This window comes from Etheostoma cragini, chromosome 5 (genome assembly GCF_013103735.1).
Source record: "Etheostoma cragini isolate CJK2018 chromosome 5, CSU_Ecrag_1.0, whole genome shotgun sequence".
Lineage (NCBI taxonomy): Eukaryota > Metazoa > Chordata > Actinopteri > Perciformes > Percidae > Etheostoma > Etheostoma cragini.
The window spans coordinates 11,841,460-11,855,291 of record NC_048411.1 but is presented as its reverse complement, the minus strand read 5'-3'; the positions used below and the strand labels follow the sequence as shown (position 1 = coordinate 11,855,291).

The 13,832-nt window shown below is 38.7% G+C and overlaps 2 protein-coding genes across 11 annotated transcripts in view; one reads left to right on the top strand and one right to left on the bottom strand.

Moving 5' to 3' along the window:
* clip1a (CAP-GLY domain containing linker protein 1a) overlaps positions 1 to 6,219 on the top strand; it is a 24,547-nt gene extending 18,328 nt beyond the window's left edge. For 4 of the 7 annotated variants that reach the window (XM_034870986.1, XM_034870982.1, XM_034870989.1 and 1 more), the window contains 11 exons: positions 1,158 to 1,295; positions 1,434 to 1,540; positions 1,648 to 1,768; positions 1,871 to 1,914; positions 2,094 to 2,114; positions 2,701 to 2,818; positions 3,488 to 3,635; positions 3,761 to 3,813; positions 4,490 to 4,495; positions 5,040 to 5,167; positions 5,301 to 6,219. In XM_034870986.1, the coding sequence (XP_034726877.1) occupies positions 1,158 to 1,295; positions 1,434 to 1,540; positions 1,648 to 1,768; positions 1,871 to 1,914; positions 2,094 to 2,114; positions 2,701 to 2,818; positions 3,488 to 3,635; positions 3,761 to 3,813; positions 4,490 to 4,495; positions 5,040 to 5,167; positions 5,301 to 5,529 (1,113 nt within the window). In that variant the 3' untranslated portion in view covers positions 5,530 to 6,219. Of the gene's footprint in view, positions 1 to 803; positions 974 to 1,157; positions 1,296 to 1,433; positions 1,541 to 1,647; positions 1,769 to 1,870; positions 1,915 to 2,093; positions 2,115 to 2,700; positions 2,819 to 3,487; positions 3,636 to 3,760; positions 3,814 to 4,489; positions 4,496 to 5,039; positions 5,168 to 5,300 lie in introns of those variants that run through there. The other 3 variants (XM_034870985.1, XM_034870984.1, XM_034870987.1) reach the window with 3 other exon arrangements.
* LOC117944327 (leucine-rich repeat-containing protein 43-like) lies at positions 5,677 to 13,832 on the bottom strand. Of its 4 annotated transcripts, XM_034870991.1 has the most exons (13): positions 13,491 to 13,831; positions 13,157 to 13,369; positions 12,258 to 12,368; positions 11,888 to 12,027; positions 10,706 to 10,944; positions 10,445 to 10,605; positions 9,827 to 9,986; positions 8,640 to 8,779; positions 8,475 to 8,564; positions 7,455 to 7,673; positions 7,142 to 7,229; positions 6,708 to 6,889; positions 5,677 to 6,677 (listed from the first exon to the last, which is right to left on the bottom strand). In XM_034870991.1, the coding sequence occupies exons 1-12, from the start codon at positions 13,605 to 13,607 to the stop codon at positions 6,726 to 6,728; spliced, it is 1,842 nt and encodes a 613-aa protein (XP_034726882.1). In that variant the 5' UTR covers positions 13,608 to 13,831; the 3' UTR covers positions 5,677 to 6,677; positions 6,708 to 6,725. The 4 variants fall into 4 exon arrangements, with proteins under 4 accessions (XP_034726882.1, XP_034726883.1, XP_034726881.1 ...); XM_034870992.1 differs by having other exon boundaries at positions 5,677 to 6,889; positions 11,888 to 11,955; positions 13,491 to 13,832; XM_034870990.1 differs by having other exon boundaries at positions 5,677 to 6,889.

Here is a 13,832-nt window from a genome sequence, read left to right as displayed (position 1 = left end):
ATTATCTGCTCAACAATGTCGTTCAGTCCAATTTTAAAGTGTTTGGGCTGGTAAAATCTCTCTGGTCAGAATTACACTTAGAGCAATAGTATGGGCAGTGATATGACAATATAAAGCAGCTTTCAGGGGTTATGGAAGGACAACTTACTTTGCAGAACTACAGTTTTTGTCTTAGCAGACTTGTTACACAAGTTAATGGGGTGTCAGTGTCCGTTCTGAGGCCACAGGTAGTAGAGTATTTAAAACATTGTATACTAATTATTTCTCTTAGTGTAATAGTTGTTATTTCACAACTAGGATCTACTTGAAAATTGCAATGAAATGAGATTTGAATAACTGATTAAAAATCTGTAATTCAGATAGATAGCTCTATGAGCATGCATTTAATTTATTAAATAATAAAAAAGTAATTGGTTAAACTCAAATGCAAATTTCTTATTAAAGGGTTGCTTCAGAATTTTGGACACAGGACCTAATTTCCAAGTTAACCAGTGTGTTATTTATCAGTGGAGACCGTTTTCAAAACTTTTTCATCCCGTTAAAGAGTTCGCTGGTGCTAGGCTAGCGCAAGTCATCAGTAACGGCTAGCCTGTCATTAAAAAGTCTTTCCCACTCCACAGTACACTCAAGGCAAATCAATTATAAGGCCAGACTATCAATGTAAAGTCTGTTGATAGAACAATATTAGAAATAAAACTACTCTTGCATTGCATTTCAATAGTTATACTTTGTTCCCTAAATTGCGCCGCTGCTGAGAAACTATTCCCCCAAAATGAAATGCGATCATTGAGATGCAAGGGTAGTTTTATTTCTAACATTATTTCATCAACAGACATTTACATCAATAGTCTGGCGTTAGAATTTATTTGCCTTGGATGTGCTGTGGAGTGGGCTAATGACAGGCTAGCAGATACTGTTGACTTGCGCTAGCCTAGCACCAGCGAACTATGCAACTGAAAAGACTGAATGAAAAGTGTCTCCATGGTCTCCACTGATAAATAACACATTGGCTAACTTGGAAATTAAGTCCTATGTCCAACATTTTGAACCACCCCTTTAAGGTTTGTTGAGGTCACTAGGTGTTGATCTCATCAAACCATTTGCTGCTCTCAAGTTGAAACTGTTCTTAGCAAATATCCTGCTCATGCACTGTTTAGGCTACAGAAGCCTCTGGCAAGACTGCTGAGGCTCTGGAACAGCTGACGAAAGAGAAGGCCACTTTGATGCAGGAGAAGAACGAAGCCCAATCTCTATTGAAAGAGCTCCTCAGCGCCAAGCAGAAGATTGAGACACAGGTAAGAGATGCTAATGTAAGCTATCAGTAGTGAAGTGTCTCTTCTCATCTAGCTATAAATGTGAGAGAAATGGAATTAACACATTTGCTTTATGTTGTAGCATTAATTTCAGCAAATAAATCTAATTTATTGTTTTAGCTAAAAGCATTGAAAACAGATAATTCCAAGTACCAGGAAGATCTGAATGTATCCAAAGAGCAGCTTTGCATAGAAACTCAAAGGACGGAGACTCTGTGCCAGGAAATGTGAGTAAATCCTTCATTTTGGCTGCTGGGAGAAGGAGTTTTAACAAACTATGTTGCCTACATGAGTTGTCAGAATTTCTTTGAGTTTGACATTTGTGTTTATTCAGTGAGGAGCTTAAAGAAGCTGTTACTGTGAAGACACAGTCCCTGCAGATGCTGCAAGATGAGAACAACAAGCTGACTCTGGAGCTTGATAGCAGTCACAAAGATCAGAGCGAACTTGTGAAGGTGCAACATCTTTTATCTTAAAAGTCTTACATAAACCTACACGCATTTGAATTCAGCTATTAATCTGCTGACCATGCTTTTGATTTTTTTTTTTTTTCTTAGCTCAAGGATGAGTACTCAAAACTCAAAAAACATTTGAAGCAAAGGTAAGAGAATGCACCATTTTGTGATTCAAGGAGTTTTTCAGATCTCTTCAAATTCATTAACATCTTGAAAGCCTTGTTTCCTAAATAAACCCAAATGCTCTCACCTGTGTGACACTTTCTAATATACAGTGCATTTATAATTAAACTAATGGAATGTTGTGGTGTTATTTTCTTCAAAGCCTGCCAAATAATGCGTTCAGGTACTTCACACCTTTTAATACCATTAGATGTCAGTCAGTATCATCATAATATTGTAATAATACAATTATATTAACCACATATTTGTAGGCAGATAATTAGGAATAGGCAAGGTATGGTCACATTGCGTTTCTGTTGAATTAAATTTCCCCACAAAAACAAATTAATCATTTATATAAAATAAAAAATGAAGTCATGTTTCTGATGCAGCTAATGAATAATCTGCTTGATCAAAGTGATGAAATGAACTCTGGCCTGCAAATCTGTTGTGTAATGTGACCATTCCTGACCATTTTCATTTTTCTCTGAATCTCCTACTTTAATTTTTATTGTGTACTATGTTATTTTTGATATGTTCTGTATTTGCAGTACTACAATTTTTTTAAATATGTTTATCAATAGTCTCCCAGAGAAAAAAAATTGCTTAATTTTCTGTATGCCTCCTCAAATTTGTGAAGTGTCTGTAGTGGCCTAAGAAACAAGTTGGAAATCTGCTGAGAAACAATTTGGTAAATTGGGGCCAGCTTTCGTCTGCCTACATATGGTGTAATGTACCTCCTGAGTTTTTATTGGTTTTGTTTTTGATAGTGAAAGCAGCTTGAAGGAGCAGTTTGAGAAGGAGAAGGCTGCCCTCCAACAGTCCATCCATAAAAACAGTGCCTTAATTTCAGAAAAGGACCAGCAGGTGAAAAAGCTGACGAGCGAGGTGAGAAACTCTTATTACCAGCAGGTATAGCAGCGTGTTGAAAGAACTGTCGAGCTTGCACAAAATGAGTTAAGAAAATCTAGGCTTTAGAGCAGGCAAGGACCGGTTTTATGATTGTGCACAGAAAGATTAAAAAAGACTATTTCTTCTTTCTTTTTTTTGGTTGCTGGCCCTCAGCCGTTGAGAACAGGCTTTAACACCCTGTTAAAGAAAATACAGGGTGAACTGTGCAGGGACACTTCTTACAATGCAGAGTCTAACAGGATGCCACTTCTAGGTCAAAAAGGGTGTACCGCTTTCATTTTGATTGTGCATGCAAAGGATCCTACAATGTGCCTAACCTGAAACGGCAACTTTAAAGATTGTGAGAAAGAGAGCTGTTGCCTGTTCAGACCAAGTGACACTTTTTGTCTCTCAAGTTCACCTCATCTATTATGCTTTCATTCTTTTAAAACTTTGAATTTGAATAAACTCGACATTTTGATTAAATGCTCAATGTGAATTTGTGCTTGTATTACTGTTGTTGTTGTTGTTGTTAAACTGTCATTTAGTGAATGACTTCCTTTGTCATAACATAATGTATTTTAGAGCAAAGAGTAATATTTTGTCTTAGAAACGTAACATCTTTTTCACTTTTTGAATAGCTTGGTTTTTTTTTTTTTTTCACAGCTGGTTGAACTGCATGGGGAAAGTGCCTCAGTTGAGACACTGCAGGGTAAAATTCAGGACTTGGAGCGGGACAAGGCCAATCTACAGGGCCGTGTTGAGAGACTGGAGAAGGACCTGGCTGCAGGACCTGACACCAACAAGTCTTTAGGTAAGAGTTAAGCTCATGACCACAGCCAATATTTCTGGTAGCACTATGGTCAGGTCTCTGGGAGGTGACCTCCAAAAGAAAACAAGAAAACCTCTTTCATTTAATCTTGTACCTGATGTTTCCAGGTGATGCAGTTTTGGACCAATCAAGGGAGGATAAGGAGACCGCGGAGAGTCAGGCATGTATACCTTTCCTCTATTCCGGAATAATATTAATTATATGCCTGGGTAGATTAAGTTTTTTTGTTTTTCCATTCACACAGTACGTTGATTGTAAAGCTGCTTCCCTTCACTGGCCCATATGATTTTCTGGTTTGACAACTCCTCGGTCTCATTTACATTGTCATCATATTTGGGGCAGTCGTACGGAAACGCTCTTACTGAATGCCGTTTGTGAAATGACTGTGCTGCCTACTCAGGCATTTACTAACAAGTACTACTTTTGATGTAGCAGTTGACTTTGTATTTTACTGTTGACTCATGTAACTGTTTAAGTATTTTGTTTTTACAGAGGTGAAATTAGTCTACAATGATTTGAAATGTAATTTTAAAGCATACTGAACTTCTGGCATCATCTCAGCTCGTACAGCGGTGACATAACTCATGAGTCGGTACCACGGTGGTATTGGAGCATTTCACCCACAGTGTCCCAGAACCTTTGCTTAGCTCTCATTTCCTGCCTCTGTAGACTCTAAAATGTTATACTTTATTATTATCTGTGTGACTTGTGTGTTGGCTGGCAGTAGGTGGGGTCCTAATTTGAATTTCAATATTTTTTTTCTTCTTCTCTTTCTTAAACTCCGACTCCTCTCCTCTGCCCTGTCTCTGCTGTTGGCAATGCTACACCACCGTCAGGCAGCGGTTTGTTAATGTTTTTCATCAGCTTCACTTGCATGTTTGTCTGTCCCTGTGGCTCTTATGTTTCGTCTGGTGGATCGCATTAGTTTGTCAAAAAATACAAACTGTCTTCCAAAGACGAACCAAGCTTGATTTCTCAAAAACCTTTTAAGCATTCAACCTCTCTGCTGAAATTACTATGGGAAATTACAGTTATCATAGATGCTTAGCAGATCAGATTTCTTTAGGATGACTTTTACTTATCATGAGTAGGACTCTCCTTGTGACTCATGTAAGTCTCAATCAAGCTTGGCGTTTTCTTTAGCTGACAACTCAGTGACGATTCACCATCATAGTCAAGATTAGATACATTTTTGGGGGGGATATGGCGGGGCATAGTTTCTATTATCTAAATTAGGACTGTCATAGCATTAGGGCAAAGTCTTGGCACTTAATACAATGAATAAATGTCACAGGGAAGGCTTTAAATAATTGTCAATATTGTCTTGGATAAAGGATAATTCTCCACCTGTAGCACTGATGCTACTGTTGTGTACCACCTTTACAGATTGAGTTCCTGAATTCAGTCATTGTTGACCTCCAGAGGAAGAATGAGGAACTCAAGGACAAATTGGAAAAAATGGCGGCTGCTGCTCTCAATGGGAATAATCCAAGTGAGCTAGATAACTATGACAGGTAAGTTCCATTCATAGCAGACTTTCTCAGACTTCTCAGAAAAAAAACAACTGTGTGGCAGTACAACTGTTTTTTTTATTGTTACACACACAGCTGATTTTATTTATTTATTTATTTTTAATTTTTTCTGCAGCCATGACAAGGAACCCGTGAAGAAGAAGGCTCCTCCCAGGCTGTTCTGTGACATCTGCGACTGCTTCGACCTCCATGACACTGAGGACTGTCCCACACAAATGCAGATGCCCGACTCCCCTCCACACACCACCTACCACGGCAATAAGGGCGAAGAACGGTCCTACTGCGATATCTGTGAGGTCTTTGGCCACTGGACCGACTCCTGTAATGATGACCAGACCTTTTAAGCCTTTTTCCACCCTTGTTCGCACAATCAGTATATTTGCACATCATGTTAGATTACGCCGTGCTTTTAAAGTCTTGGTTTGTATGCGTGCATTTCGTGTGCTTGTTTTTGCCAAGTGTCTTTATTGTCCATGCCAGTCCATAAGGGCTTTTATGGGAGAATGGTCTCCTCACAATCTCTTTCCAAAAATTCACACATCCAAAAAAAACAAAAAACATTTCAAATTAGAAGTTTACAATTTGTAATTGTAAATTACTTTGGAGCAAAAACGTTTGATATCCTGGGTTTGTGTGAATGAGGAGATCCTGTAGGTGGATGTATTATTGTGGGAGAAGCGATGATCTTCACATATTTTAATTTATCAATATCCTCAGTGTTTGCACGGCGTGTTGGGAAGACACAAAGATAATATAGTATCATGAAAGGTGTTTTATTTGAAAATGTAAATTACTTGATTGAAAAGAAATATCAGTTTGCGCAAACAATTGGTGAGCTATAGTTTATTTTTTTATGCTTGGAAATACTACAGTATGTACTTAAAGGTTTGACGATAGGTGTGTAATTTTGTGAAGAGTAATCGCAGGGGAGAGATTTTCTCACTCTTGCCTGGAGTAGAGCAGTGAAACCCAGGGCTGTTTGGCGTTAGGAACTTTTTTTATGGTCTTCATAAATGAACTGATGGGTGATTGTTAAATAAAAGAAGCGGTGAAACTTAAAGCGCTTCACACCTGCTTTAACCCCTCAGTTCAGTGAAATGGCCTTTTCAAAAGATTTCTTTGAAATTAAAATAATTTCTTTATGAAACTGAAATACATAGGCATTTCTTTGAAAATGTTTTATATATCTGTATAAAAAAAAATTAAATTTATGTATACATTTAAAATGAAACCTCTCTGTATTGATTGTTCGATTGAAAGCACTATTGCCACTATGTTTATGTCTGGGTGCACTGCACACTCATTAAAGTTGCTATTAAAGGGAAGGTTTGACAGCATGTTTTAGACTGCACTTCTACATGTCTGTTCAGCTTGTTGCAGTGCGCTCATTAGAATTGCATCATCTTGAGTTGAACTAACCTGGCCAGGACCGGTTTGGAGATAAATGGTTCCATGATGTACAGTAGCGCAGACTGAAAATAAGTAAGCAAACCTTGTGTAGCTGCAAATGTTGCTTTAAGACAAAACAAGGCTGTTTGCTTTAGGAGTTTTGGTGTGGGAGCAAACGTTGAAGAGCTTCAGATGCAGACTGCCATTTCTCCAGCTCCACACTCAACTCCACGGTCACCAGTTCCAGGTGGATGGAGTCGGAGTTGTCCGTGTGGACATCCATCTCCTCACATTCTTTCCTTTCCTTTCCCTTACCTACAGAAGATGATATCAAACATGATTTAGGATGTTAAGCAGACTGAAAAGAGTTTACTGACTAACAAATCAAAGCACAGCCTTTTTAATTTTTCTTTTTACATTGGATGCCAAATACTTACTATATATTAACCACATATGCTATATAGGCCAGCCTAAGAATAACACCCTTCTAGACATATTTAACAGTATTTAGTATGTCAAAACCATTTTCAAATGAATAATCTCTTCTCAGTTTTACAGTTACAGTACCTTTTGAAGCTGCTGTATTCTTCTGTTTAGTACTGCTGCCTCCTCTCTGTTTGGATTCCTTGTCCTCTTTGTTTTTTTTCCCCAGAGTCTAAAGATGATTGAAAAACATATCCCACATGTAATATGTCAGTTTGATAATAGAGAATCATGTTTGCTGTCCCATATAATGCTAGTCTCTTTTGTAGTTAAAATCACTCTTCTAGATGTAAATCCTGTCTCAGTGTTTTACAATTTGAAATTTTGACGCAAGCGGTTTCCTAATAATATTTTTGTGAAATGGACCAGGTAATGATTATTTAGCATGTAAACTTGCCTTTTCAGCTGTTTGTCTAGCTTCCATCTCAGACTCAGTGTGTAGAGCAGCAAGTTCACAGAGGACCTCAACCTTATGACTTCTTTTGACCAGGCTTTGCAGGGGGACGTGGACAGAGCCAAGGACTCTTCTGATGGGAGCATCCTGGACCAGCTCTGGGACAGATTTCTTCTTTTTGTCTTTTGACTTGTCTTTGGTGGAACCAGATTTGATTGGAGACTGAGGAAGATGCCACATATGTGACATTAGGATATTTAGATGTCTAATATTATCTGTCCAAACAAACCTTCAGTACCTAACTCAGAGCTGACGTGACAAGCTCTCTTAATGGAACTTCTAATGTGTGCCCCCAATATACATATTCAAATCATGATACAGTGTGTGGCAGGGGTGGCCAGGGGGTAGAGCAGGCACACATATAGGTTGAGGCTTATGCCTCAATGCAGAGGTCCAGGGTTTGAAAAAATAAATAAATCCTAATATATTGACAGAACTGTTATCCCCTGCAAAATGCACCTATACACCATGGCGTGTGTAAAAAAAAGTAATTTATATTACTGTTAACTACATTGCAAGGAAGGCTGAAATAGAATATACATTTATGATAAAAAAGACCCTGACCTGCTCTCTTAAAAAAGTCAAAATTTACTACCATCAACCAAAAGAAAAATTACAATACTGATGTCATAAATCAAGCTTGCAACCTTCTGGTTATTGGTCAGCCTAAGACTATGTCAAATGATAAATTATAATTAAAAAAAAATCTGTTCTCATGTAATTACTTTTGGATTGATTAGATTAGATAATACTTTATTATTTACTTTATTGATATGTATTATATTATAATTCATATTTATTATATATATATATATATTAACCCCAATCTGGAAATGAACAGTCCAAGATTTCCCTAAGAGTCTATTCAATATATGTGTTCATCCATTATAAACCCTTAGTCCTTATTTCTCTAAAGTTGACTACTACAGTTTGTGATTCAGTGGGAATTACGTTCAAACTCACTTCTTTCTCTTTACCGCCTTTCTTCTCTTTTACAGTTAGGCTGGGTTTGGCCACCGGGATGTCTTCAGAGGATGAAGGCCATGACAGGACCTAACACGTCAAATGCCAGAATATGAGCACATTCTGCATCTAAACCTTTGTCCACATAAACATTATTTTCTTTACCTTTTCCTCCTCTATCGTAAGATAAAGTCCTCGATTGAAGAATCTCTTTAAGCCTCCCAGATCACTAACAATGTACGTTTGTGAGTCACTGAAGGCCATGCACTCTGACCATGGCAGCTTTGATGTGCTGTGTCTTGACACTAGAAAAAGAAATCAGAAAAAGTGAAAGTTTGACAGACACAAAAAACAGTCTGGCTTTTGGCGAGTCAGAGGCCCATTGTTGAAAGAATATATCAGATATATTAGATATATAGGGGAGAGCAGGGCATCTTGTCACAGGGCTAAGATGTCACACTGGTTATATCTCCAACACCAGAAGGCACTTTCTAAAAAAACTAAACTGCATTATATAATTAATACAACTTTGATAAGTATGTTCAACTATATCAAGAGAACGGTACATTTTAATGCCTAAACCAAAAACCTCTACAAAGGCTATTCACATGTCACTGTGCAAGTATATGACATAAGGAGTACTGCCTAATACTTCAATATCAATTACACAATTGCAAAAATGAGTCATCTACTTTTATTCATGTTCATTCTTGTGAAAATATGTGATATCTGTAAACAATCATTTATTTTAATTAACTTGGAAAAGGAGTGACTGTGAAAAAGTGTGACAAGATGCCCCGCTCTGCCCTACAAACAAACCTCAGATTAAGTGGAAAGTTAAGAAAATGGCTTGAGACATGATTAATAATCAGAGTAGTCATCCAGTTTCAGGGGGTGTGTACAACTCCGCTGGCTGTTTCCCTGACGTCAGTTGTGTAAATTTTACAGAAGCTGATAAGAAAGGGCGCCCTGATAGCTCAGTTGGTGGCGCGGGCGCCCCTGTTCAGAGGTTTGCGCAACGGGCCTGGGTTCAACTCCGGCCTGCGGCGCTTTGCTGCGTGTCATTCCCCCCTCTATCCCCTTTCTCTTCAGTTGGCCTATAGTACCCAAAACATAATCTTTGAAAAAAGAAACTGATAAGAAAGACTTAATCTCAGTTATACAGGATACATTACTAAATTAGATGAATCCAAACATACTGGCATTATTTCTAAACTCCTTTTATACTACTGCACTGAATGTCATGCAATGGCAACCTGCTTTTATTTCTATTTTTGATCAATCTGTATGCACAACTGCATTGCTCCACCAGGGTTTGTTTTTAACTCGTCAAAGGAGGGAAGTGTTATTACCATCCGCTAAATCCTGGCAGGTTTCCTCAGTATACACCAAGTGTTGTGTGTCTGGTCTGGACGATTCTTTTGCACAAGTTCTGTTTGAATGTAGGTCAGCATCACTGAAGCAGTCGTCTGTTACGTGTGCAGCGTCAAATTTACACTCACTGTCAAATTTCTGTGAACAGCACCACAAAAAAATACAATGTTTCACAAGATAGTTTCTGCACAACTTTACTCATTATCGCAACTCAGTTGTTCACATTCCACAGTGTTTTATGTTCATTTTAAGATACTCTTACAAAACTAGGCACATAAAAGAAGTGATGTGTATTCAACGCACATGTGAGCAGTGAACAAATATAGTTGCTAAACTGGTACTTAGGCTACTCCCTGCAATGACAAAAAAGTAGAGACTAGTCTAATCTAATAGTATATCCTAATCTAATTTTAATGAGGGAATTTCAAATTTGTGAAACAAATATGATTTGTAAATTTATTGTTATTACTAAAACTGTCAGAAGATTACATGTGTCAAAAACACATTTGATTAGAATATTTTCTCACACGGACATTCTGGACGATTATACTTACGGACATGTAAAGAGAGGGAAAAGTGTAGGAAGGATACTTCACCCTGTTAGCCGTTTGATGACTGAGGAACTCGTATGTGGAAAAATAACTGTAGGTGATAACAGGGAAGTCAGGAGCGTTTTCATCCCCACTCATCAATGGGTCTGGGATTCCCATCATCCTGCCCACTCTCACTGTGGCTGATGCCCGGTCCACTATCAGATCTGTACATACGGATGAAATTACAAAGCTTCTTTCTTAGAAAATTTAAATGAAACAAGCCCACATTCACAGGAGTCAGATCTACTAACAGCAAAGTCTCACCACTCTTCTTGGCCAAGCCCCTAAAACAATGTCTTTCCTCAGGGGAGATCCACAAGGCGTCCAGACAAGTGAGCTGGGGGAGACTGTCCACAGTGAAACCGGGGTAGGAGGGTGCAAGAGTGAAGGGGTTTCCCTCCAGCACCAGCGTCCTGAGGCAGGGGAGCGTGCTCAAGGCCTTCAGCAGGGACTGCTGGTCCTGAAACTCACAGTCACTAAGGTCCAGACACACCAGCTGTGGCCTGGGGTCAGAGACAGAACAGCAAGACTAACAACTTTTGAAAAACGATGGATGGATTCATTTCATTCTTTGTATTCATAAATAAGAATGGTTGAAATAAAAGCAACAGAGACCAAGATATCCTGACTTTTGTTCCCTTAGTACGGGTCATGGTCCAGAATCATGAATTTAAAACCTCTGCTGCCTAAATGCCCACTCGTTTTAAAACGTCACAATTCCAATTGGTAATGCAGTTTGTCTGTCAAACATTAAAAGTCTCTGTTTTTGACACATCAAGCTAAAAAACACCATTCACACACAAACTGTGTGTTTTCAGGCCAGTCTTCTGTTAATGGATGTATAGAAATACTAAGATCCTGAGTCAAAGCACACCCCAAATTTCGGTTAAAGTTTCTATTAATTTGGATTTTTTCCAATTTTTTATTGATTCAACTGGTCATATCTTTTTGTGATCTTTTTCTACTAAAATTCTTTAGGGAACACAAGTCATTTTGTCCTCACTGAAAACAAAAAAAGTCCAAAGGTTCCTCCAAGCTTTAACATAATATTTAACTTTGATATTTGTTGATAAAATGGTACTTTGTAAAAGTATGAACTCCTTGCTTCCACTGAAATCACAGTTAGATGTGATTATTTTGGGTGAGCTCAAACGAGTTTCTATCTGACAGCATCAACTGTTGTCATCGCTGTCATCATCACCAGCTGAACCACTTTGGCAGAAAAACTACCAGTGTTGCCTCAGCAGGTGTCACACTGCCATCAAATCAGTATGTGTGAAATCAGTCACGACATGATGTAATTGTCTTACCTTACAAATAATAAAAAAGTACACAATCCTACTCCTTTGTTCTTGTTTGACCTGATTACCCCTTAAAAAATCAGCAAGTTTGGTGTGTGTGTGTGTGTGTGTGTGTGTGTGTGTGTGTGTGTGTGTGAGAACTAACCAGTGTCTTCCTGTAAGATAACAGACATCGTCAGAGTAACCGAGACTGTTTGACCCGAGGCCGAGGTACTGCAGGGGAGGAGGCAAGCCATTGCCGAGACTGTTCAGAGCCGACAAATGGTTTGCACGTAGCTCCAAAATCTTTAAAGAAACATATTCACAATCAGACACACTCATCACCACATCACAAAGCCTGCTGCACTTTGATCGATGTGTTAAAACTGTAATGTTGCACTGACGTACCTCAACATGTGTCGTCACAGCAGGTGTTTTACTTTTGATGTGATGGTAAATCAGGGCAAAACTCTCTGCTTTTCATGATTTAATTGTGAATCACGCTTCATTGAAAAACCTTTGCAGAGGAAACCCACCTTTAAAGTGCTGGGAAGGTTTTCTGCAGGGATGTCTGAGATTTTGTTGGCACTCAGCACCAATTCCTCCAGCTTTGAGAACTTTAACAGGCCATCATCAATGACTGTTACCTGAACACAACACGGACAAGCAGCAGCACTTTATTTGTGTTTTAAACAAGGTCAGGAGCAGAGTTGTTACAGACCTTAGTGGGTACTCAGAGCCCCACCAGAGGAGCCAAAGACAAAGTTAAAATGTAATTCATATTTTTGGTATCTTCTGTTGATTTTGTTACTATTTTTTGGATTTAGGGGTGCAATGTCATACTTTAAGATTTGGGGATTGCTCTAACTAACTTCAGGATTATAACAAATACCACATTTTTGGGCTTTTACACCAGATTTCTTTAGATTCAGAGTCATGTTTTGGCATCATAACAAATACCATATTGTAGCGTCGGAGTGTGGGTGTAGTGGAAAGCCTCCCAGTATGCAACAGGACAACAGGTTTATAGACACCAGCCTCTGTTTATGCATGTTTCTGTAACATGGCATTACAGTGTTTGACATCTTGTTCTATAGTGTGTTTGCACTGTTCCTACAGGTCATCTTTGGTTATTTCAGTGGAGCAGATATGTATAGTGTAGGTTTGGAAATGCGTCTGATGACTGCAAAGCCTGTTGCTGTACTGATGATCAACTCCGCTCTGAGAAGCTAAAGAAGCTCTTTTGAACTGGACATTTTGAGTTATTGAGTTATTCTGTAAGAAAACATATACCACAGTATTTTTGGGACCATTATTATAATAGTTTACTTTGCTTTTAATTTATTTCTTTTTTCTTGAGAATGACACTGTACAAGAAGAGAGGCTTGAATCCAATTTAAAGTACAACATTTAAGTGTAAAATATGTCCACTTACATTCTTGTCCACGATGCGAAATGTAATAAAGTAATTGTAAATGAAGTCCGTGTGCAGGCGTTCAGGTGTGAGTACTGCCAGCTGTCTCAGGGCCGGAGCTTGAGGGCTCCATGATTCATCATGCTTCCATGGAGAGTGAGGGCAGCTTAAAAGGTCCAGGAGGGCGTCCGTCTCCTCTGTCTTTGCTCCCCCTGTACTGTCTTTTGTCTTTCTCTGAGAACATAATCACAACCAAGCTACTTTATGCAGCGATGAGAGTGCTGTAAGCCCCTGATTAGACATGATGATTTTTAAGATAATCTAGAAAACACTGCAACCTTAAAAATAAACTCACCCAGGTGCCATGTCCACATGGAAAGTCATTTAGACACAGGCGGTGAATGTGCTCCTCTAACACAGCAGAAAGCTTGTTCGAGCTCATGTCTACCAACAGTTGTTTACTGTAGGACATGTGGCATAGATTTGTTAAGAGAAACACAGAATCTACCAAATGAAATGATACCTTAGTTTTCTTTGGTCAGTCTTCCAGGTAAGCGGTCCCTAGTGTTTATTTACAAATTGTTGTCAGTTGCCTGGCAACAGCTGGGACTCACACTAGGAACGATGCATCCGGTCAGGACTTCTGAGCAAGGGCAACAGATAAAACGCCATGACTCTGAAATCCTTTGTTTTATGC

Bases quoted from the DNA above. Each gene is read 5' to 3' on its own strand.
- LOC117944327 (XM_034870990.1), bottom strand. From the start codon at position 13,607: ATGTCCTACAGTAAACAACTGTTGGTAGACATGAGCTCGAACAAGCTT. The intron at 10,606-10,705 runs GTGAGACTTTGC...CCGTATGTACAG, and splicing joins GGGCTTGGCCAAGAAGAGTG to ATCTGATAGTGGACCGGGCA. The intron at 8,780-9,826 runs GTAATAACACTT...TTCTTTTTCTAG, and splicing joins CTGCCAGGATTTAGCGGATG to TGTCAAGACACAGCACATCA.